Source organism: Aedes aegypti, chromosome 2 (genome assembly GCF_002204515.2).
Source record: "Aedes aegypti strain LVP_AGWG chromosome 2, AaegL5.0 Primary Assembly, whole genome shotgun sequence".
NCBI lineage: Eukaryota > Metazoa > Arthropoda > Insecta > Diptera > Culicidae > Aedes > Aedes aegypti.
Genome location: NC_035108.1, coordinates 69,233,430 through 69,258,543, shown reverse-complemented (window position 1 = coordinate 69,258,543; position 25,114 = coordinate 69,233,430). Strand labels below are relative to the sequence as shown.

General features: G+C 38.8%; 1 protein-coding gene across 8 annotated transcripts in view; it reads right to left on the bottom strand.

Annotated features, from left to right (window-relative positions):
* Positions 1-25,114, bottom strand: part of LOC5566232 (transmembrane protein 184B) — a 97,010-nt gene that overhangs the window by 7,019 nt on the left and 64,877 nt on the right. For 2 of the 8 annotated variants that reach the window (XM_021841156.1, XM_001650556.2), the window contains one exon: positions 2,693-3,896. The exons of 5 other annotated variants lie outside the window; for them this stretch is intronic. In XM_021841156.1, the coding sequence (XP_021696848.1) occupies positions 3,862-3,896 (35 nt within the window). In that variant the 3' untranslated portion in view covers positions 2,693-3,861. Of the gene's footprint in view, positions 1-2,692; positions 3,897-4,183; positions 4,437-25,114 lie in introns of those variants that run through there. One more of the 8 variants, XR_002499665.1, reaches the window with a different exon arrangement.

Sequence of the window (25,114 nt, the reverse complement as noted above, 5' to 3'; positions counted from 1 at the left end):
TCATCGAGCAATTCTTGGAAAAGATTTTATCGAATATATTCGATATTATAATACCGTTTTGATTCATATTACGGACAGCTTCAAATTCCGGACACTCTACTTTGTATGGGAAACATTTCACGCGAAATGTTTCAATTTTTGCTGTTCAAAAGTTCTCAATTTCAAGGCTTGTTTTAGAAAACTTTTTTCATAAATATCTTTGAAAATTTATAATGCCCAACTACCTTAGATGTCTGTTTGGTGGTTTAACGATTTCGAATGATGATTTGACTGTTCCATTAATGAGTATCATGAGCTGTCCGGAATTCGATTCAAAGTGTCCGGAATATGAGGCAAAAGTGAGGAAGCGTCCGGAATAAGAATCATGAAAAAGCCACACATTTTGATTTATTTAAAATTATTGAAGTTGCGGAAGCGTATTCTTCACCCGCCGTTCGAAAGTAAAGGGCTTCTGACGCTCGATAGCGCTAAGGAATCATACAGAATAATTTATTTTGTATACTCTATGCTGGGTTATATTTCACTGAGTCCTTAAGTGTCCGTAATATGAATCAAAACGGTATCTTAAGTGAGTTTTGAGAAATTCCGGAGAGTAATTATGGATGAATTTTTGAGAGAATCCTTATAAAAAGGCCTGAATTAAATGAAAAATGCGTAGGAATTATTGTAGGGTTTCTTGTAAAAATGTCGATTTTTTTTTCGAAAACTCTATAATAAACCTTTGGGTAAAAACTTCTGTAGGGCATGCGGGAAGATCCCTGGAAGTAGCGATTGAAGAAATCTGTGATCTGGAGGAAATACTGAGATTTTTTCTTCAAAATAATCTTTGTGAAAATTACTGGAGGTAGTAGCGTGGGAATGCTCTAAAATTTTTAGTATAAAATTGAGAAGAAATCCCTCTGAGCTTCTATTGAAAAATTGCTGGTGGCATTCCTGGTGGAGTTCTTGAAAGTATTCCAGAAGGAATCTCTGGATAAATAGTTACGTAATAGTCTCTGAAGGTTTCTCTGGAGCCTCTAGAATGTTACACCAGAATTCATTACAAGCAGATTTCCGACGACTTTAATCGACAGTTTCTTAATGAAAAAGCGTTTTTATAAAAGGTAATTCAAAAAACAATATTTCAAAGGGTCTACTTTTTTCAAAATCAGTTTAAAATTTGTTGGTTGTTTTACAATAGTAAACTGATTGCTTACCAATAGTTTTACTATTCAAAAAGTTAGTTGACTTTTGGATTAATTTGATAAGTATAGAATCATAATATACTGTTAACTCTCCCTTACTCGATATTTCGTATCTTGATATCGAGTTAGAGAACCACAGTAAAAGTTGGTTTTCATGGCTATTGCGATGGTCCCTCGGATCGCATTTGCACTGGTTTTGTGTTCCATAATGCGATACCTCCCATACTCGATGGCCCCTTCAATATCGAGTTATGGCGAGTTGACTGTAGAAAGTAATGCATAGTATTCCTCTGGTTCGGTTTACCTCAAGTTCGTCAAAAATAATTGAGCTCTGGAGCTACATGGGAAAGAGAGGGTTATGGCAAAAAAGTGACTTTAGATACCATATTGATTATAATGTCTTTAGAGACCTTAACTAAAAATAAACACTTTTTAGATATATGCATTGAAATAGTATCCAAGCCTTTCAAAAGGATCTGCTTACCTGAAAATATACTATTTTTACTAGCTTTAATCTTTTCCTACAAATATTATATATTTCATATGCTCATGAAAGATACCCAACTAGAACTGGGAATCGTATTTGCCTTTCCCATTTTAGCAATCCTAAGTCCTACTTCCTTATTTAAACAAGTTATTTGGAATATTAAAAATAATTTAAAGTGAATTGACTGAATACCTCAAGTTGTAACAGCGCAGCCGAACTTTTTTTTTTATTGAAGAAATGTTGTGTTACAAAAAGGTATTTTTCCTGCGAATAGCCGAAATCCTCTGATAATTCCAGGTTTTTCCAGGTTGAATAAAATTCCCTGATAATTCCAGGTTTTCAAGGATTTTTTAGGTAGTAGACACCCTGCTAACTTAAAACTTAGCCTAAATTAAGAAGGCCGATTCGAAATTTTCTCCCGAAAAATTAGCTCAAAATAGTTGAAAAAAGTGACTTTTTGACGAAAAAAGTGACTTTAGTTGAAATGGCTTCAAAAAAGAGACTTTAAAGTGACTGGCCTCAAAAAAGTGACCAAGTCACTAAAAAGTGACTCGCTACCAGCCTTGGGCATTTTGGAAAGTTTTCAATGTAATCCCTGTGGAAATTCCTGTTTTGGCATTTCGAAACAGAACTCACTGCAAGGAGAAGGTAAAAAGTGACTTCATAGACCATTCTGGTAAAAAATACCTTAGAGACCCTCAATTGAAAATAAAGACTTGCATTGCTCAGTTTGAACACTTTGATGGAACAATCACTCAATATATATTGAAATTCAAATTATGTTTGACGAGCTATGAAAATGTCAATAATATCGGTCATAAATAACTGAGCCCTAGCCTTCCAAAGTTGACCGCTTAGCTTGGAAAATCGAAAGGTTGCAAATGTATTGTCCGATACTGTAGGCATCACACAACTGAATGTCATTGATATATCTGGAACATTTCATGCATAAGGATGTTTTCTTTCATAAACCAAAATCAGTGAATTATTTAATAAAAATTAAAAAAAAAATACAAAAACCATTTTAAATATACGGACTTTTACTTAATCATCATTAAAAGGTACTTACTTACACGCTGGAGAGGGGTGACAGAGTGGTTGAACCGATCGCTCCTTACCGTATGTGTTCTTCCTGCTGTCTCTCACAATAAGTTTCACAGTTTCCAGCTACCGACATTGACCTACTCTACCTTTCATCCTTACAATAACACTTGTTTTCGGTTACATCGACATAAACATGCTCCGCCAAAACAGCAAAATGAAATCGCTAATTCTTTGTTGATTCAGAACATATACGAATACATCTAGAGTAAGTACATTCCAATGAAAAGGACGCTCAAACAGCAGGCAGTTGAACAAAATCCAAGCAGTAATATTTGCAAGCATTTATAAATCACATTGAAGTTAAGCTTTTGTACAGACACGATAATAACGTTGAAAGATCGACATAGAAATAATAGGAAGAGATAGTAGTAGCGAATGATGGATCAATGCTGGAGGAATGATTTTGGGCGTGCAAATATTACTTCTTAGATGTCAGAGGATGCCGTTAAAATTGCATAGCATAGAAAGGTAATAATTTCCCGGTTTTTGGATAAGTACGTTCAGAGTCTGGGCTCGTTAGGTCGTCGAGAACCTCTATACAGACTGAAAGAAAGTTCAAACGGCCTTATAAGTATTATGTTACTATTGTTCTAACATTGAAAATTGCTTAGTTTAGTCCAAAGTCTTTAATTATGATACACATTCGTTTCGCCTATAGTTTTAATGCTGTTTTGTAAAATAACGTAAAATAAGTATAATATACGATCGTTTCCTAAGTGGCGACAGCAATCTTACCATTCATATGTTCCACGAAGGAATCACGTTTAATTTTCACCGATTATTAAAATAGTTTCAGAGTCAGTTAAATTCATGAAAATATAATTAAAAGATTTAATTTAACTTCCTCGCTTGTTTTGCTACCAGGACAGAAGGAGCAGGAGCTGTGAATTTTCTTACTATACTATCGTAGGATTAAAATTATAAAATGTACTTTGACGGTTGTTGTTACTGAAGTTGTAGATCACCAAAGAGTTCTTTTCAGTTGAGTTTGAAGATTTCACTCTCCCATTGCCCACCGAGGTGGAAGGCACTTGCTTTTGTTTTTAGTTAGTTTGTTGTCAAGTATGAATTAAGCCAATATCGCAGTTAGAGTCGCTCGTAGGGCTGCTGGGACACAACTTCTGCAAATTTTAGAGAACAATAAAATGGATAGGAAAAATAAAAAAGAAAATCAAATGAATTTGTAAAAGCTATGGAAATGAGGGCTAAAAATATGAAAAAATATGAGTAATGGTGAGTATAATTTATCGCCTTCGGCTAAAGAATGTTGTCATTGAATTTTATCAATATCAGTACAATGATGTAACTGAAAAAATAAAATCACAACTTGTGGTCCGCGAAGAGTCTAATACCTTCGGCTTAAGATAAAGAAAGCGTGTGTTGGTGAATAAAAATAATAGATACAAACTGTGAGGAAGTAAAGTGCCACGTGACGGGGTGCTCTTGGTCTTTCGATATTATAAACTGACACATAGATTATGAACACGAGTGCCTTCAAAATTGATTCGCCATGCTTGATAAGCTGTTGCTGTTATTGTTGTTGTAGCTGCTGGTATACAATTCGTCGTCACGTAGTTGATAGTAGTTTTGAAGATATTGAGCTGCCTGTGATTTCCGGGGTATTTTGAACTTGCTTGCGAGATTGGTCGGTGATGGACAGTCTGCAAATTTGATTTTCAACATGTGAGATAACACTGAAGATGGGTCACCTTATTTTACAATTCTACGAGGAATAGGCTCATTCAGTAGCAGGAACTAGATGTGAAGCATCTAATTTGACATACTTGTTGTAGGAAAGATTTATTTGACCGTCAGTTGAGCTAACTGATATTCATTTAGGATTGATAAGCGATTAGCCACTAATAGCGTCTTCTTAAACAATGCCTACGGGAATCGTTGAAATATGAATATTAAATTTGATTGCTAGCGTATTAGAGTGCGGCATAGCATAACATAATAGTTGTGGGGCCTACCTTAGTCGAGTGGTTAGAGTCCGCGGCTACAAGGTGTCTGGGTTCGATTCCCGTAATGGAAATTTCCTTGGGCATAGAGTATCATCGTGGTGCCACACGAATTACGAATGCGAAGATGGCAACTTTGGCAAAGAAAGCTCTCAGTTAATAACTGTGGAAGTGCTCATAAGAACACTAAGCTGAGAAGCAGGCTTTGTCCCAATGAGGACGTAAGAAGAAGAAGAATAGTTGTGGGTGGTTGGTTTGTTCAACAAAGTTATTCACTTTCAGAAGTTACGCATATTTGCAGAAGAATCCAACCATTTTCTATTTACCGTTTTTGAATTGTATTTGAAAATCCCTCGATTACCGTGACATGCTCTATTACCGTGAGGTTAAAAAAAATCAAGTTTCAATCGATCAGATAAAATAAACGTATGATTATTTTCGAGTCTTTTATGTTTTATATAGTAGACCGTTTTATATACTTTGCATAAAAAATATGATTTGCACCATTTCGAAAATTTTAACCATAGTTTCAGTTGATGTTGTTAAACATACCAGTGTTCCAAATACCGTGCATCTGACCCCGACTGCTGAGTCACATTTTGAAACATCTCTCAATTGAACGAACAAAGCGCAACAAAAATAAAACTTTTGTATCGAAGAACGTATTGAGGTTTGCATGATTGATTCGGGAAATAAAACATATACAGGGTGGCCAGTGAAAAGTCAATTTCAAATTCCCGGTTTTCTCCCGGTTTTTTCCCGGTATTTGAAAAATATTCCCGGTTTAATGATATGCTAAGAAACATTACTACGATTTTTTTTATCATTTCAAACGACTTTCAAGTACTTTTTTGGTAGTTTTTTTATCATAAAAGAATGCATTTCTATTAGGGGTAAACGAAAATCAGACATTTTGCTTCGCATTCAAATTTTCTGTGCTTATACTGATTCTTCTAAATTCCAATTTGATCTTTGAAACGATATTTTATGACGGTCATTCTAAGTAATCGTGGAATTTGTTATGAAAAAGTTCAGTGTTAAAAAAAGTTTGACCCGAGAATCAATCTTTGAATGAATCATAGTTTAAATTTTGAACGGTCACATATTTGGTAGACATATAACTGAATTTATCAATTGTTCAACATTTCGTTCCATGGTCATCAGCATGAAATTTGTTGTTGTTTAATCCCCACAAATCTAAAACATTTTCTCGGGGCAAATGAATAAAATTTTATATTATTTTTACTAACCCCAAACAAGAAGCGAGTGGCAAATCTTCAATGAGTATCATAGGTTGTAAACGCATTTTATTTGATCTTAGTGAATTGCAAGCTTGCTTAGAGAAATTTATAACATCCAAACATTGTAGTTTTTAACATAAAATGCTTCATGAAACTATATGGAAAACTTTTCGCAAGATGTTTCTATATTAACAGCTTTTAATTTACTGGCTAATTATTTACTGGATTTGAGCAAGTGGTAACATTTGTATACAGAATATGTTCTTGACTTTATTGACTAACTTAGGATTCGAATTCAGAAGCTTTTGTAAAAATCCACTAAAGTATAGATCGTGCTGGTTCAAACATTACTCGGTATGCAAAATTTTCCCGGGGCTAATTGAAATTCCCGTATATATCCCGGTTTTCTCCCGGTGATTCGAAATTCCCGGCTTTTTCCCGGTTTTCCCGATTTCCCGATGCGCTGGTCACCCTGCATATATTTCATTTCGCCATTTTGGAATTATAACTGAAACACGGTATTTGGAACACATAAGCAACCGTGCCCTAATACCGTGTATTGGCACCAGGCGATTACGTTCTAACATTATTTTTGCTTGTTTGTGTGTGCAACTTTAGTTCAAGTTTGTCATGGCTTTCGAAATACTACTTAATGTGCTAACGTTTGTGACAATCATTTGGAAAAATAAATAATATAATATTCTAGAAATCCACATAATTCCCAAATACACGGTATTAGGCAACACACGGAATTAGAGCAGGTCACGGTACTTACTTTTGAACAACCCTCTGAAACTCTTTGAAAAATGACTGAAGTGTAATGAATTCACTACAGACAAAACTTCAGGTTTTTTTTTGGTCTTCATTCAGATTTCAGCGTACAACCCCTTTTGTTCAAATTTGTCTTGAAATTGTTAGTTTTAGTTTCACTACTTATTCTTCTTCTTTCTGGCATTACGTCTCAACTGGGATAGAGCCTGCTTCTTAGCTTAGTGTTCCTAAGAGCACTTCCACAATTATCAATTGAAAACTTTCTCGTCAATACACCATTTTCGCATTCGTATATCGGAAATCAACAGTCCCATGTTGGAAAACGACAAACTGAGAAAAAGACGATTGAAATGTGGAAACAGCTTCGCTCCATTCTGAGTCTTCATTTGGTTCAAAATGTTTAATATTTCTACAAACCATTATTAGTTGAGTACACGAACAAACCCAATAAATTTGTTTTGAAACTAAATATAAAATATACCTACCATAAAATAGGTCTGGGTTATTTTGAATAAAACCATATGGCATAAGGTTATTTGGCATAACGGGTATTTGGGCCCAGATAGCCGTAGCGGTAAACGCTCAGCTATTCAGCATGACCATGCTGAGGGTCGTGGGTTCGAATCCCGCTGGCCGAGGATCCTTTCGTAAAGAAAATTTCCTCGAAACCCAGGGCATAGAGTATCTTCGTACCTGCCACACGATATACACATGCAAAAATGGTCAATCGGCAAAGAAAGCTCTAAGTTAATAATTGTGGAAGTGCTCATAAGAACACTAATCTGAGAAGCAGGCTTGATAAGCATAATAGTCATTTGGCATAATGTTCATTTGGCATAACATTTTCTCATCAAGAACAGCCATAGGCGAGCGTTACGGCTCACACAAAATTTTGAAAATTCCCATTCAAAAATCTTTGCACCACTAATAGGAACAGTGTTATGTATGTTTTTAGCATGGTTCCTTTAATGACACAATATATTGAATTCTTATGGGATCCATGTGGTGCTAATGCACCAATACAGATGGAAAGAAGCAAAATAATTGTTTCAAATGGCTTCGAATCAATTTTATGGATATTATTCAATTGTTTGTATCAAGTGCATCGTAGATAATAGAAAAACATCAAACAGTCATTACTATGTTTGAACTTTTGTGGTAGAAAACTAAAATGACTTGGAGGGCAAGCAAGTATCCTATCATTATATACTCAGAGGACTCTTCAATTAGTCCCATATTACAATTTTCCTTTGTGAACTTTCGATTAAGCACTGATGCTGCGCCCTTTGCATAATGAAGGATTACCTAGATATTTTTAACCTTTTCTTTCCAGAAAAATCTAATACATTTCTAGCGTTTTATAAAAAAAGTGCTTGAAGAAATAAAAATGCACATAGGCTAAATTTAACGAAATCAATTTATAAATGTCAGTTATTTTTCAATAGAAAATTGATTGTTTATCAATACATAGTTTTGCTATTGAAATAGTTAGTTAACTTTTGTGTTGATCTGAATATGGAAATATATTCTTGTAACTATTGCATAGTATTCATTTGACTCGGTTTGTCTCATGTTTACCAAAGATAAATGAAGCTCTGGAACTACTATATGAAAGAGTCTCGAATTTTGAGATCTGACACTTCAGTAGTCGCGCTGTTGTATTTTGAAAAACTCTGGTACAATACTGTGAAAGATGCCCCGGAACTCCAAAGACCCGTTCGCGGGTAGGTTTCTTTTGAACCCACTAACCATTTATCCGTATAGGCCTGTACTGCCCATAAACGCATAATTGTCTCATGTGAATAGGAAATCCAGTAAACATGGGACTGACATGCATTTATGGGCAGTGTAGGCACTGTATGTTTTTAGTCGGATGACACAATGAGTCAGCGGTCTTCTTTGAGGTAGTTTTCTACTATCCAAACAGGCAAACCGTAGTGCTATTGCTGAATATCACCACGTTTACCACATCTTTTTGAGCTCCTCAAAGAAATTAAAACAACCTTATTTTTTACAAAATATGGTCACGTTGTGAAAAGATACACTTAAAACTATGCATTAACCTATAAGATTCATATGGGTTCTTTTTCTATATTTTTCATTATCTTCTCGTTAGATGGCCCATTCAGCTCTATATATTGAAATTTATAAAAGAGCACATGAAGTGTCCTGTAAATGTGACTAAGGCGATTTCGGTAATCAGTTCTGCTATTCTTAACAGTGGCAGAACCAGGGAGGGAGGGGTTTGGGAGTCAAATCCTTCCTACAAGAGCCGAAAATGGCAAAACATATTTAAAAATATATTAGCAAACATATTCTTGGAATTCATCACACATTCTACAACTACGAAGCAGTCACTCAGGGGAAAGTGGAACAGTTTGATCACCTTAAGGAAAAAATGATAAAAGGGCTTAACATATCATGGAATCTACGGATATTATTTGCATGATTTCAAACAATTTATAGATTCATACTCTAGATCCGCATGGTTTCCGTTGTATTACAAAATTCACGAATGAATGAATGGTTTTCAAAGTTTGTCATTTTTTGAGCCGATTTTTTTACCGATGAGGTGATATGAGTACCGGGGGCCTTCCTTAGCCGAGTGGTTAGAGTCCGCGGCTACAAAGCAAAGCCATGATGAAGGTGTCTGGGTTCAATTCCCGGTCGGTCCAGAATCTTTTCGTGATGGAAATTTTCTTGACTTCCCTGGGCATAGAGTATCATCGTACCTGCCATACGATCTACGAATGCGAAAATGGCAACTTTGGCAAAAAAAGCTCTCAGGAGCAATTCTCGCTGAAACCAGGCCGCCATCGGCACCCATTTTTTTTTTGTTTCTGTTCGGGATGAACCACTGCGACCAGTTTTCTTTGATCTTTTGTGGTGTACCCGTGTCCTTTGTTTAGTGCATGTCGTTCTACTCCATTACTATTGAGAAATAATGAAGTAGTCGTTTTTTATACAAATATCATTCTTTACCATTTTGCATAGAGCCTCTTTAGAAAAAGATACCGCTATTTATAACTTTTGGAGAAAACAGTTTGTCACCATTGAACTCTCAAAAGCGCGCCCCTTAATCAGGTTCGGCAACTACTTACTTACTTATTTGGCTTTACATCAATTATCTTGATAAAGCCTCGCCAACAATATTTCGCCAATTCCCTCGGTTCATGGCCGCTTCTCTCCATCCTCGACTGTGACCCACGCTTTGATTCTTAACTTGCACATTCGTTCATTGATCGGCCACCACCCGATCACGCGCCTTTGCATATCACCCATCACTATGAAAGCTGTTCCCAGCTCGCGTGTGTTGCCGCAGCTCTGGTAGATGGTATGATTACCTCTAAACGTTCGCACCAATGCTCCTGTCTAGCACACCTCCTGCAGCGCTACGATGTCGAAACCGCGGGTCTTCAGTACATCGGAGAGTATGCGAGTACTTCCAATGAAGTTGAGAGATTTGCAGTTCCACGTACCGAGTTTCCAATCGCTAGTCCATTTTCGTCGCTGTGGTCTTTGCCGATTGTTCCGGTCCGTATTCTCTCGTTGACGTTCCTGTGCTGATGTGTTTTTACGGTTGGCTTGCAGGGCCTGACACCAACCCCCTAGATTTCCGAAGGACCATTTTTTTTTTTTTTTTTTTTTTTTTATGGTATTCAGTTGGAGCTGCCTGACAGCTTAACTTGTCAAGGACCCTCGGTCTGGCTTTTGCCAAGTTTCCCCTCTACCAGGACCAATACTCAGACGGACTAGGCAATGGCGCCCACATGAACACTGTTTTTTTATTAGTATTGTGACGTGGTAGTTTTTGAAAAGTACCCATATTCCCTTGCTTCTGAGAAAAGGATACATTATGAAAATCAGCAGCTCCATTAGAATTTGTTTGAAATGGTAGTGTAGAATTTGTTTGAAATAGTAGTGCATTACTAATACTGTCTAGTGGTTTTGAATAATTTGTCATTCAAGTGCTATTCTGATTACTATTGTCTTTTACGTAAGATTAGAGTCTTAAATGCCAAGTGTCGTCAAGTCTTAACAAAATTAGGCTGTTTAGTAGTATGTAGTTCTAGTTAATTTCATTTTTTGTTGTTAAAAGTATTTATTGGTCATTACGTTCATATATACTTAAAGAAAAAAGTCGCTTTCCTTGTCTGTTCAACAATTTTTCGAAACTAGCAAGTGTACCCTAATGATCGATCTCAGCGTCTTACTTTCCATAGTCATTTTTATAGTGAATATTGAAGAGTAAAGTTACCTTAGGCTTTTATTACAGTCTCCTACAAGATTCACTTTTCGGTGGCAAATGCAATGCTTCACAACGCCTACTTTCTACTTGTAAATTTTGCGAAAATGAAGCTGGAATTAGATTATTTATACCGCTGTTACAAAAGGGGTATTTCATATTATGGCAATGTAAAAACCATATTAAAATAAGATTGTCGCCACTTATTTCTACTCAGTGAATCTACTAGTCATTTTCCTAAGAGTTCCTAAGTATTCCCTACGTCGTATATGATAACGATGTATCTAGCTAGCTAATAGTAAGAGTAAGAGTGGCTACGGATCATTCTGGTTAGCAAAAGGCAAACTGAACGTCACCAATAGTATTAATGTCCACTTCGAATAGATTAATTATTTGAAATGGGCATCAATTCTGTCAATGACGCAGAATGTCCGTTGGATCACATCCGAGATATTATTGCGTCTATGCCATATGAATTATGACGCGGCTTTAAGCAAAAAAATGCCAAAATGTGATACCACCACTACAGGTTACGCCTTTGGTTTCCATCATATGGGCTAATGGATTATGCCCTCCCATCGCGGCAAGGTCGCATAACCAAGGGGAGGGAGATTTCCGGAGGACCATTCCCCCTAAATGTTCGGAGGGCCATAGTGCGCAGTTTAGCTTAGAGTCCTTCTCTGGCACTCGGACGATGATCAGCCGCCCCTGACATGGGGAACAGACGCTGTTGTGAGCCGCTCCTAACGTGGAGTACAGACGCTCCAGGTTTGCAAAAGCAAACCCCCCCTTCCCTGTCAGCATACGACCAAAGTTCCCACCGGGGGTTGGTTACCCGATCTTCCCCAAGGTTACTCGTACCCCGGCCAGTACCACGAGAAGGTAGGGATAGGAGTTGCTGGGCAAGAGGCTAAGGACCGCACAAAGGGGTCTATTTTATTCCTGCAGGTACGCGAGGTACCAATGGTACGCCATGCCCAGCCATTTACCAGCCATTTATCGAGGTTCGGCAACTATGCTGGTTGAATGATATTCATTTTGACCATGCATCGGTACTCTAGCGTATCAAATTATTGCTTCACCCTTAAGTTTTATCGAAAACTAGCGATCAGTGACATAAAATTGGAATTCTAACGATGGGTGCCGATGGCGGCCTGGTTTCAGCGAGCATTGCTCTCAGTTAATAACTGTGGAAGTGCTCATGAGAACACTACGCTGAGTAGCAGGCTCTGTCCCAGAGGGAACGTTAATGTCAAGAAGAAGAATAAGAAGAAGATTGATATGAGTACCCTATTTTTGATTGTGAAATTATTATTAATACAATTTTTAATTTTAATTTATAAATACTCCGCAGTCGACAGCTTGCTCTCGCAGCAAACAGAAGCCTTTTGTTTCGCTCCGCGCGCGTCTGTCTGCGTCTCCAAAGCCATTTTTTCGGGTATCTCGCCAGTATCTCTGGTGTCTATCGGTACATTACGTGTCCCCGGACGTCTATTGGCACGGTTTTTGCATTCTTACCAACCCCGGCGGGAACTTTTCAGGAGCTGACGTCGGAAAAAGTGCATCTAACCTCAATTAGCAGCATCAACGGGCTGCAGCACAGTGGTCCAGAAGAGACAGTATTGTGATCGTGGAAGTGTGAACCGAAAAAGCTTTTATTTACCGTTCATGTGAATCCGAATCAGCATTTCTTCTTCTCGTTTCGTTTCGTGTGCAAGTGTGTGTACTTAAACCAGCGTTTCTAAAGCGGTTTTATCTGGTTCGCCCACATGGAGTGGGCCCCGGACCCTTTTCCCCCTATTGGGGATCAAGGAGGCGGCTGCTCATCCAATTTTTTCGACGGTGAATTTGCTGGAGCGCTGTTGCCAGGATACCTTGACAAGGAAGGAACAAGAGGGTCTATTCAAGTGCTCCGAATGCAAGCAGTTGTAGGAGTACTGCCATGCAACCCTTTCGTTATGCGGAAAACAATCGAAAAATGCGTAGGCACGAAAATCGACGGCGCTTTTCCCGAAGGCAAGGAAGGAATAAGTAACGTTCTGAAGGTCCGCAGCACAACCCAGGCCACCAAACTAATGAAGCTGACCACGCTTATTGATGGAACAGGAGTTAAGGTCACCGAGCATCCAACCTTGAATATCAGTCGCTGTGTCGTGAATTGCAGAGCCGTGATGGATCTCGCCGACAAGATTCTTGAGGAGGAACTATTCGATCAAGGGGTACGAGAATTCCGACGCATAACCAAGCGCGTAGGAAAAGATAACGTTAATACGTCTACTCTGATCCTAACAATCGCAGGAACCGTTATCCCGGCGCACATAGACTTCGGCTACATCCGGTGTAAGACACGTTCCTATTTTCCTGCACCAATGCAATGCTACAATTGCTGGGGGTTTGGACATACCAGTAAGCGTTGCCAACAATCACATGCAACCTGTGGCACTTGCTCAAAAGACCACACGATTGATAAGGAGAATCCCTGTCAAGCGGAGGTATATTGCAAGCGGTGCGACAGACATAGCCACTCTCTGGCCAGCCGAAAATGCCCTGTCTACGGCAATGAAAACGAAATCCAAAAGATTCGTGTTAATCAAGGCATTTCGTACCCAGCAGCCCGAAGGCTATTTGAACAAGCCAATAACCAGCACACCTTCTCCAGCGTCACAGTAGCTAGCAAGGATCAGCAAATCGCCGACCTGTCCTCTAAAGTTGACAAACTCCTTCAGGAAATGGAAGCGAAGAATAAGCGAATCGAATCTCTTGAAGTAACCCTAAATGGCAACAACCACCCGGGCAACAACGGCATGATTGCGGAGCTTCTGCAAAAAGTAGATCTCCTGACCAGTGAAATGAGAAAGAAAGATGAAAGAATACAGATCCTGGAAGCAGCCCTGCAGAGCGGTTCCCGCATGGAAATTGTCCGGAAACACGGCACAATTGAGGACCTAGTAAGTAAGGTCAACGACCTTGAACTCCAACTGGAACAGAAAGAAAGAGAGGTCTACACCATCCAAAGTCTCTTCCAAAAACGCTCCCAATCCCACGTCCAACACTCCTCAAACGTTGCTCAACAATCTACCGACAACCCTGCAGCTCATTCGCAAGCCCAGAACCAGATCGATATAGCGCCTACAAACTCGAAAAAAAATAAGAATAGGAAACAGAAGGTGAAAGAATCCCAGTTGACTCCCATGTATGAAAGCGACACCAGCCCAATTCCCTCAGAGCCAACTTCGGTAGAGCGAACCCCCAAAAGAGATCGTGCAGTCACAGACTCTGATGAATCATCCGGCCAGCCAAAATATAAGGTCTATACTCCTAACTGTGACCTCATTCCCAACGTTAACATCTCCACTTCAAGTGGAGACGATGACATGTCAGATTCCTAGAAATTCATCCAGTACTCCTCGCTAAAGTACTCTACAACAGGGAAATTACATGTGTTATACCAGTCATGGGCCCTAAACCCATAGAAAGTGGTCAGTCCACCAAGAAAGAGGAGACTACTGGACTGTCTATCACAAGTTCAACCACTTCCATCAACGATACAACAGAAGAAGACGATGTTTCCAAAATCCCACGTCCAAATGCCACCTTTTTTCAAGCAGTTCCAACATCTTTGCTGGGAAAAAACACCATAGAAACCAAGACTTCCCCAGACAACCAGAAGTCGCATAACAGTTTACGAACTAAGTCGTTTATTTACACAAATTCCATCACACCCGCACTACATGGTTGTTAATATCGTTTGATCGATGAATTTCCTCGCATAAAACGCTATTTTATGAGTTCATAAGTACATTTCGTTTCGTTCCGTATACTCGTACAAAGTAAGTCGGATCAATCCGTAGCAGCTGTCAAATCAACTTTGTTATCATAAATTAAGTCGCATAAGAGTACAGACTAGTTCGCTAGAAAATCTACACACTCGCATTGCATATTATGTTTCATCATATAAAATATGCACGTATATCGCCTCCACTTTTGTACGTATAAGGCCTTTTCGCATCATCTTATACGTGAAACTTTGCGCATATAAGCATCGCATAACGCAAAAGGTGATTTCGTTATACGTACATTCTGGTTGTCTGGGTCCCAACCAAGACGCTCTGCACGGATCAAAGCAAGATATCTAAACGAGACTTCGAAGAGCAATGCGGATGCTCAGCTAGGTCATGCAAACAGCTGCAGCGTGGCAGATTATGATCGCGTCCAGGCTCTCCGGTACGGCCCTGCTGCGGTACCCATTGCATCCAGTTCCTCTGCCTCTGCACCAGCAACTTTCTCTAGATCGTTTACCAACCCTGGTACGTCTACGGCCGTCATCGATACGATAAAGCAAACCAATTTCGTGCTGCAGTGGAATATAAACGGATTTCACAACAACATAAGTGACCTAGAATGCCTGATCCACGATAACCTGCCTGTCGTAATAGCCTTACAAGAAGCTCATCGCACCACTGTGAACAGAATGAATCGAATGTTGAGAGGAAGGTACAAATGGATATACAAAAGCAATGCAAATGTATACCATTCTGTAGCGATCGGGGTACTAGAATCGGTCACTTTCTCCCAGTTACAACTAGATACCGATCTTCCCATTGTCGCCGCCAAACTCGAGTATCCATTCCCTGTATCGATAGTCAGTATGTATCTGCCATGTGGTAAAATACAGGACCTCAAAAACCAACTACTCCGTGCACTAGAACCCATACAAGGTGCAATGATCCTTGGCGACGTTAACGGGCACCATACCACATGGAGAAGTGCCAGGGTTAATGCTCGAGGTTCCATCTTGATGGAACTTGCAGAGGTAATGGACTTGATTTCACTTAACGATGGGTCCATTACTTTCACCAGCGGTCAACGTGAATCAACCGTCGACGTATCCTTTGCTAGCTCCAGCATCGTCAACAGATTGCTCTGGAGTGTCGGTGCAGACCCCCTTGGAAGCGACCATCACCCCATCTCGATATCTATCAACCAACGACCTCCCGAAACATCGCGCCGCCCTCGATGGATTTACAATCAAGCAGACTGAGCATCCTTACAAGCAATGATCGACGAGTCACTGGGTTCATCCGAACCCGACAACCTTTCTACCTTTCTGAGTACCATCCACCAGGCAGCCGCTGCATCTATACCGAAAACCAGTCCCAAACCTGGCCGTAAGGCTCTCCCATGGTGGTCACCAGAAACGAAAAAAGCAATAAAAGCCAGGAGAAAGGCCCTACGATTGATAAAGCGACTCCCTGATTGTCACCCAGACAAAGATGCGGCCATGGCCCTCTACAGAGCAAAACGGAATGAATGCCGACAAATCATACGTGACGCAAAAAATCAATGCTGGGAAAGCTTCCTGGACAGTATAAACTCCAACCAATCCTCGACCGAGCTATGGAGTAAAGTAAATTCTCTTAGCGGAAAACGGAAGGCTCATGGTATCGCCATTCACCAAGACGGCGTCCTTACCAGGGATCCAAGAACAAATGCTCAGGCCCTGGGAGAATATTTCGCCTCTCTTTCGGCATTTGAGAAATACAGCAACACCTTCAAGCGACGAAACGATGCTAGCAGCCTCGAAAAAATGATCATTCCAGAAGACAAAACTCACCAACCAATCAACGAACCCTTCCGTCTTATCGAACTAGAACTGGCCTTAGCCAAGTGTAACGGTAAATCTGCCGGAGTCGATGAGATAGGTTACCCAATATTGAAGCATCTCCCTCCCGTTGGCAAAGCAGCCCTGTTACGACTGCTAAACAAGGAATGGACTGGAAACACCTTACCGAAAGAGTGGAATCATAGCCTCGTTATTCCTATTCCTAAACACGGTTCTGTTAACAAAGCACCTACAGATTTTCGTCCGATTTCGCTAACATGCTGCATCAGCAAGGTGATGGAAAGAATGGTTAACCGCCGCCTGGTTCACTTTCTTGAGTCTAATGGTCATCTCGACCACCGACAGCACGCGTTTCGTTCCGGCCACGGAACGGGGACATACTTTGCAACTCTTGGACAAGTACTCCACGATGCTAAAGCACAGGAGCAACACGTTGAACTGGTTACACTAGACTTGGCGAAAGCCTACAATCGGGCCTGGACACCAGGCGTCATTAACCAGCTTTCCAAATGGGGTCTGACAGGACATGTCCTTCACTTCCTGAGAAATTTTCCAAGTTTGCATTGGGAATCACCGCTCAAATACTTTTTCAGAAGAGACCGGCATACCGCAAGGTTCGGTTATTGCCGTCACTATCTTCCTAATTGCCATGAACGGGGTCTTCAGTAGTCTTCCGAAAGAGATCTTTATTTTCGTTTATGCGGACGACATAATGCTTGTGGTTATTGGGTCCACCGAAAAAGCGCTCCGCCGGAAACTCCAAGCATCAGTGAACGCCGTCGCCAAGTGGGGCAATGAAGTAGGATTCGAGTTATCAGCTGAGAAAAGTGCCATAATGCACCTCTGTACATCCCGCCATCGTCCCATTCGATCTCTAGTCACTGCCAACGGTCAACCAATACCATTAAAAAAATCCGTTCGAGTACTTGGTATTCACTTGGACAGGCATCTGACCTTCGTCGAACACTTCAAAGAAGTTAAACTGAATTGTCAAACTCGCCTAAACCTTCTTCGTACATTATCCAGACGCCATAACACCAGCAACCGTGACGTCCGCCTTCGTGTAGCAGCAGCAATCATTGATAGCAGACTACTCTACGGTATAGAACTTAGCTGTACAACAACCGACGCAATGGTCACATCACTCGCTCCTGTTTATCATCAATCGATACGAATCGCTTCCGGTCTACTGCCATCCACGCCATCAGACGCTGTCTGTGCAGAAACCGGTAGATTGCCGTTCACGTATCTCATCACAGAGACTGTATGCAAAAGAGCAATCAGTTTCCTAGAGAAGACAACACCTTGTACCGGCGGAGTCCTTCTCCTTGATGAGGCGAACCGGCTCCTGCGTGGACACGTCAACCAAGTGCTCCCCCCTGTGGCCGAGGTCCACTGGAATGGAGCCAGGAGTTGGGACTCGCCCCGTATGAACATTGAAACATCGATAAAGAATGCCTTCCGGGCGGGAGACAACTCCCCTGCGTTGACTAGATCTGTCGCCGAGCTATCTCGAACGAAATATCCCGACTATACACATCGGTATACAGATGGCTCCAAGGCCCAGGACGGAGTTGGTATCGGCGTTACCGACCCTGAAATCAGCCGTTTTCTCCGCCTTCCAGATCCCTGCTCAGTATTTTCTGCAGAAGCAGCAGCCATCCTTATCGCCTCTACAATGCCGTCACCGAAGCCAGTCCTGATACTGACAGACTCAGCCAGTGTTCTCGCAGCGTTATCATCGGAAGTGACTCGCCATCCATGGATCCAAGCAATCCAGCTTAAGGCGCATCCGGGTACAGTATTTGCTTGGATACCTGGACACTGCGGGATCCGTGGCAACGAAGAGGCTGACCGTTTAGCAGCTCACGGTAGACATTCAACTTTCTACACAAAGGAAATTCCTGGCCAAGATTTGAAACGTTGGATCACTACGACCATTAGGGACTCCTGGGCGCTTAAGTGACTGAACACACGTAACCTCTTCTTACGAAAAATTAAATATGATGTTACACGATGGGTTGACCCCAAAAACCATCTCGAGCAAAAAATTATGTCCAGACTTCGCACGGGTCACACAAAGGCTTCTCACAATATGGGAGGTGAGGGACCTTTCCGAAGAATCTGTCCCGCTTGCAATGTATTATACTCGGTGGAGCACTTCATCATTAATTGTCCTCAACATCAGGCTGCTCGCATGCTGCATGACATTCCTGACAGTATCCGCTGTGCTCTCAACAACGATCCTGACAACATCACACGACTTATGAATTATTTAAAAGACATCGAACTATACCACAACATCTAGCCATCCTCCCCGACAGAATAATTCAACTTGACCACGCTTCGAAACTTGACAACGAATTCGTTTAATGGAACCACCCTAGAATACAGCCTGGAACAGATCACGCACCCGCACCTGGACTATCCAAACGGAAATAGCTTCTATATTACGAATGATTGTTTTTCCTTAACCAAAAATGTTAACTTAACACATTACTCTGTATAAGTATTACTGCCCAGGAGGGCCAATGTAACGCCCTCTTTTTTCACGGAGACAAACCAGCCACTGGCTGAAAGTCTCCTTAATAAAGATAAAATAAAAAAGAATAAAAAAAATACTCCGTGCAAAAATATTAAAATTGAAATGATGAATTTTGAAAAAGCATTCGGGGCAATACCGGCAGTTTTTTTTTTCGAACATTTGTTATTTCTTATTATTTCAGTGTAGAACACTGACTTAGCATGCCTATTGCTTCATTTGGCTTGTCAGCTTTGGGACTGAATGCTATTTCTGAGAATGTTTCGAGTATGTATGCTGTTTTCGATGGGTGTTCATTACACCTCATTGGCCCCGACTACGCATAATATTCTTCTAAGTTGTGTTTTTGAATTTTTAGACCCCTGAAGAGTTTAATAGAACCAAAATTACCTACGAATTGCTACTATCATACAGCACTGAACAATATAAACGCATTGACCTTTTGAATGGACAAATGGTCGAGTTTGAAAAGTGAAATCTCTATTTCTAGTGCACCGATTGATCTGAAATTTGCATCGCTGCTAAGAAATAACTTAAAATTTGCTCAGCTGTAAAGTTATATTTTTAAATATTAAAACTTTCAAGTTATAATAAACGTAATAGATGTTAGTTTTAATTCATCATTTGGATTGTATTTTCTGTGGTGATAAGATAAGACGAGAACGTTTTGTTCTCATTTGAGAGAGAGCTAAAATTACAGCTAATTTAAGAACAATACATTTTCTGCAAAATTGTTCAATTTGGTGAGACAAACGAGTTTGTAGTACAATCAACTCTCCCTTACTTGATATTGAAGGGACCATCGAGTCAAAATCAAACACATTATTACACTTGTTGAATACACGACACATACTAGCTAAAGGAGAATTGTAACAGTAATTTGTTCTCGATCCCGGTACGCGAAGAAAGTCGTTGGTGCGCAAAATTCGACTACGGATGTTGATGTTCAATTGGCACAGTTTATACGAGAAGTCAGCAGGTCAGCGATAAATTTCGCTTTCGATACATTTCGTCGCACTTCAAGGAGATCTAGGTTTATTAGTTTACAGCGATCTTCGTAGTTCGGGAGGTTCGGCGGGTCATTCCAAGGCAATAATCTTAAAGTGAATCTTAATTTTTTTTGTTTTAACTGATTCAATCCTGTCGACACCATTTTTATAAAAAGGAGACCAAACAACCGACCAATGTTCAAGAATTGAGCGAACTAAGAAACAGTATAGAGTTTTCAGACAATACACATCTTTAAACTGTTTAGTAATACGGAAAATGAAACCTAATTGAGCTGAAGCTTTTGTGGTCACATAAGAAATGTGATCTTTGAAAGAAAGTTTCGAGTCAAATAGACTTCCCAGATTTTTTACGACAGATTCTCTGTTCAAAACGGTAACATGTAAGATATAGTCTCTGATAATGGGATTCTGTTTGCGCGTAAATGTTATACCGTGACATGCTCTATTACCGTGAGGTTAAAAAAAATCAAGTTTCAATCGATCAGATAAAAATAACGTATGATTATTTTCAAGTCTTTTATGTTTTATATAGTAGACCGTTTTATATACTTTGCATAAAAAATATGATTTGAACCATTTTGAAAATTTTAACCATAGTTACAGTTGATGTTGTTAAACATACCAGTGTTCCAAATACCGTGCATCTGAACCCGACTGCTGAGTCACATTTTGAAACATCTCTCAATTGAACGAACAAAGCGCATCAAAAATAATTCTTTTGTATCGAAGAACGTATTGAGGTTTGCATGATTGATTCGGGAAAAAAAATATATATTTCACTTCGCCATTTTGGAATTATAACTGAAACACGGTATTTGGAACACATAAGCAACCGTGCCCTAATACCAAGCGATTACATTCTAACATTATTTTTGTTTGTTTGTGTGTGTAACTTTAGTTTAAATTTGTCATGGCTTTCTAAATACTACTTATTATGCTAACGTTTGTGACAATCATTTAGAAAAATAAATAATATAATATGCTAGAAATCCACATAATTCCCAAATACACGGTATTAGGCAACACACGGAATTAGAGCAGGTCACGGTAACTGAGCATTTTGAAGAATTTAAAATCATCCTATTTGAAGTGCACCAATCCGAAAAAATGTTGAGTTGGTCTTGAAGAATGTCTGCATCAGCTTCAGTCTTAATAGTAAAATAGAGTTTGAAATCATCAGCGAGTTATGGAAATTCTACCCCATTGACCCGAGTCCCATTACCCCGAATGTTATAAACCCGAACGCCATTAGCCCGAATTCCAAAACCCCGAAGGACTCATCACCCCGAATAACATTACCCCGAATTCCAATACCACGGGGAAATGTTATCAATATCATCATTCGGGGTAATGGGGTAGAATCTTTTTAGTTGAATCAAAATGAAATTATTGACAGTTTTTTTCCAAAATGGGAAATTTACGATGATTAGAAGGCTTGTATTTGGGATGTCAACAAAAATTCTGCTGGGTGAAATTCAGGATAGTTTTTCAGCTGGTAAAATTTTTAAATTAATGTTTTTACTAGACTGTGATTTAGGCCTTCAAACATTAAACATCTGTTTATTCTAAGAAACAGTTGGAAAAATAAGACTCTGATTTGTCAGTCCAATTACAGAAAATGATCCAAAACAAAGTTTAATGATCGACTTGAACATTTTGAGGTGTTTACACATATTTGGTAATCAATTTGTCTTCTTGTTTGACCTTGACTGAATTTTCTGGATTGTATATTTCTTACTCACGAATGTTGTCAAAAATAGAGAGAGCTGCATCTACCTAATGGGGGTACTTTGACCCGATAAGCCAAATCTAGGCAGTGCCGGATTTGGGCTTCGGGGGGCCCGGGTCAGATTTCTTAACGGGGGCCCTTGGTACAAAATTAGCGGGAAGTCATAGAAAAGTTTAATATTATTAAAATAAAATATTTGGAAAACTCCAAAAAATGTTATATTACTCGACTATACCCACATAATTTCGCGAAGGTTGCGTAAAATAAATCATTTGCATAAAATATTCGAAAAGTCTTGAATGATAAGATTGAATTTTGTGAATCGTTCTCAATCAAGTCCAAAATTAAAAATGTTTGAAATCAAGTTGAAATTAAAATCCAGACTAAATGATTCACCAAGACTTGATTAATAATAGCATAAAATAGATATATCATTTTTTTACAGTTTATTGAAGATATTTCCATTAAATGAACTTGAACAACAGTCGTCATTGAAGCTATAAACAAATTGATTAACTATTCTATTTTATTGTGTAGAAATTTGCAGGTATCATACATATATTGTTAAAAAAACGATCTCATCGTGACTGGATTAAACAATATGCTTTTAAATACTTTATATTATTTTCGTTACAGTAAAGAAGCAAACGATCGTTTAAATAGCATTAAAGCAATGAATCACATATTCAACTTGTCTTCGCGGACAAGAATCAATTGCTTTCAGAAAAAAAAACACATGAACCTCACTTTCAGTCAACTAACAACTTCAAGCTCAAATCCAAGTTCTTTGCTTTATAATGTTAATGTTCCAGATTTTAACAACAGTTTGGAAGAACTATTCACGCTTAGAAATTTTTCAGATTTTTTGTCTCTGCAGTTAGCCCTTGAGCGAGAAACTTACAAACACCATAGCTAAATTACCTTTTACCCATAACGTGGGTAGATCACCTTTTCGTGGTGCGTTATGGGGTAAAGATCTACCAATGAACCCTAGTCCTGACTGCTTCAAACGAAGAGAACAGGATGCTATAGTAATCAAAGGAACACTATTAGTCCTTGTTACATTTTAAACCTTGTTAAAAGTGACAAGTCTCGGTTTTCCAGTAGCCGAGAATGACCTTGAGACAAGGATAAAAATGAGTCGAAATCAACAAGTTGTTTTCTAATCTTTTATTTATTATTCTCTAGTTTGAAGAAGTAAGGACTAGGATTCTGATGCATGGACAATATCGGTGTCACTTCCCGACTTTATCAAGGGATCCGATTTTGACTGATAAAGGGGCGCGCCTGCGGAGAGTGTACCCACCACACCCTTCGAAGGGTTTAAGAAGCGGAACCTTTCAATTAGAATCCTTTCCTGTGATCAAGTTAGGAATGACAACTGTAAAAAAAATCCGAATACTTTATCACTTCTCGATAGTGACAAAGTAACACGACATGCACTACACAAAGGACACGGGATATACTACAATAGATCAAATATTGGTCGCAGTGGTTTATGTTCCGAACAGAAAAAGAAAAATAGCTAAATTACCTTGTTAATCTATCCTCTTGGGCTAAAAATTTAAGGACCATAATTGTAATAAAATTCTGTAGATTTGGGTCAATATTATGGTATACTTTAAGTTCTTAGGGGAAATTGCAGTCTATAAACAGATTCTGTGGATTTGGAATTATAATAAATTCTAAGCTCTTAATGAAAATTGCAATATTTGAACAAAAACTATGAAAATATTAAAATCTGGCATAGATGAAAAAGAGTACAGGAAGCTTCCAAATTTCTGTGGAATTTCAAATATGCTTGATAAAAAAATAATTTCAGTATCCTGATAGTAAAATCAAGAAAATCTATGAATTACCGACTATCTTCGTCTTTCCAAGATTATTCCAGGACATAGAGCTCTGTAATTTTGACAGCATCTTTCCAGCAAGCTGTGACAGTTCGCTATTATTGATAAGAGACGAGTTTTACAATTTTTGATACAACCTTGATGGTTTTTATTAACGAAAAGGATTTTTTCAAACTAAAAAAATCAGATAAAAATCATATTGAACTTTCTACTAACTATAAAACAACATCATCTCATGCCATAATATTTGTGTTAGAAATTATATTGGAGTTTTATTTCAAATTTAAAATCAATAATGTAAAACAAAATTGATTCAATTGTGTTTCACTTTATTTCACTTCTCGGGGGCCCCCTTCATCGTGGGGCCCTGGGCATTTGCCCCCTTGGCACCCCCCCAAATCCGGGCCTGAATTTAGGTGAATGCAACTTTTCTTATGTTTGGGTTAAAAAAAAACTCAATTTTGCGTTAAATCTACCCAAAATTGTATACATTTTTCTTATGAAATTAAAGACAAATTACCTACTGGGGACCTAGGAAATTTATCCAAAATTGAGTAATTTTGAGCCCAATTACGGAATTGCGTTGAAACAACCCAAAAATTGAGTTGAATCCCGTCTCCGTATACTTAGGGCCGATTTCTTCACCTTCGCTTAAGTCGTAAACCACGTTTACCCATACGATTAAACCTGGTTTAAGGCCTAAGCGGTGGTGAAGAAACCGCTTATAGGAATATTAGTTAATACTCAAGTTGAAAAAAAATTGGAAACAGATGAAAAATGATTGAATGATATCACTCTAACGTATTAATAATCTTGTTAAATCAATGTTTACCATACATGTAAAAAATGTGAAATATTCCTAAATTATTGAACTAGGTTTATTTTATTAAAAAATGCTTTCTCAAAAAGCATTTCCTTCTATCCAACTTTACAAACCCCCCCCAGAACCAAATCGTGGTTGCGCTGCTGATTTTTAACAACAAATGTGTTTGGTTTTAACCCTCTAATACCCAAATTTTTGTTTTCGATCTAAATATTATTTTTCGTTATCTAAAATCATTCTAAACACGGTTTGGGCAATGAATTATTTTTCTTCGCAAATTTATGAATTTTGATTTTTGATTTTTATTATTTTTATTTTTAAACATCCCTATCCTTTTAAATTTTTTCTTGAAGCCCCTTCTGGTTACTGATTTTTGACAATAATAAAAATTTGAGTTTTTACCATACTTTTGAAAATATGATTTTTTTAATTTTTTTCTGGGACATTTTTTATTTTCCGTGTAACTAACGGAAAAACAGATTTGAAATTATTTCAATACCATCAGGCTCTTCTTCTGTGATAGGTTGATCGTAGAAAAATATA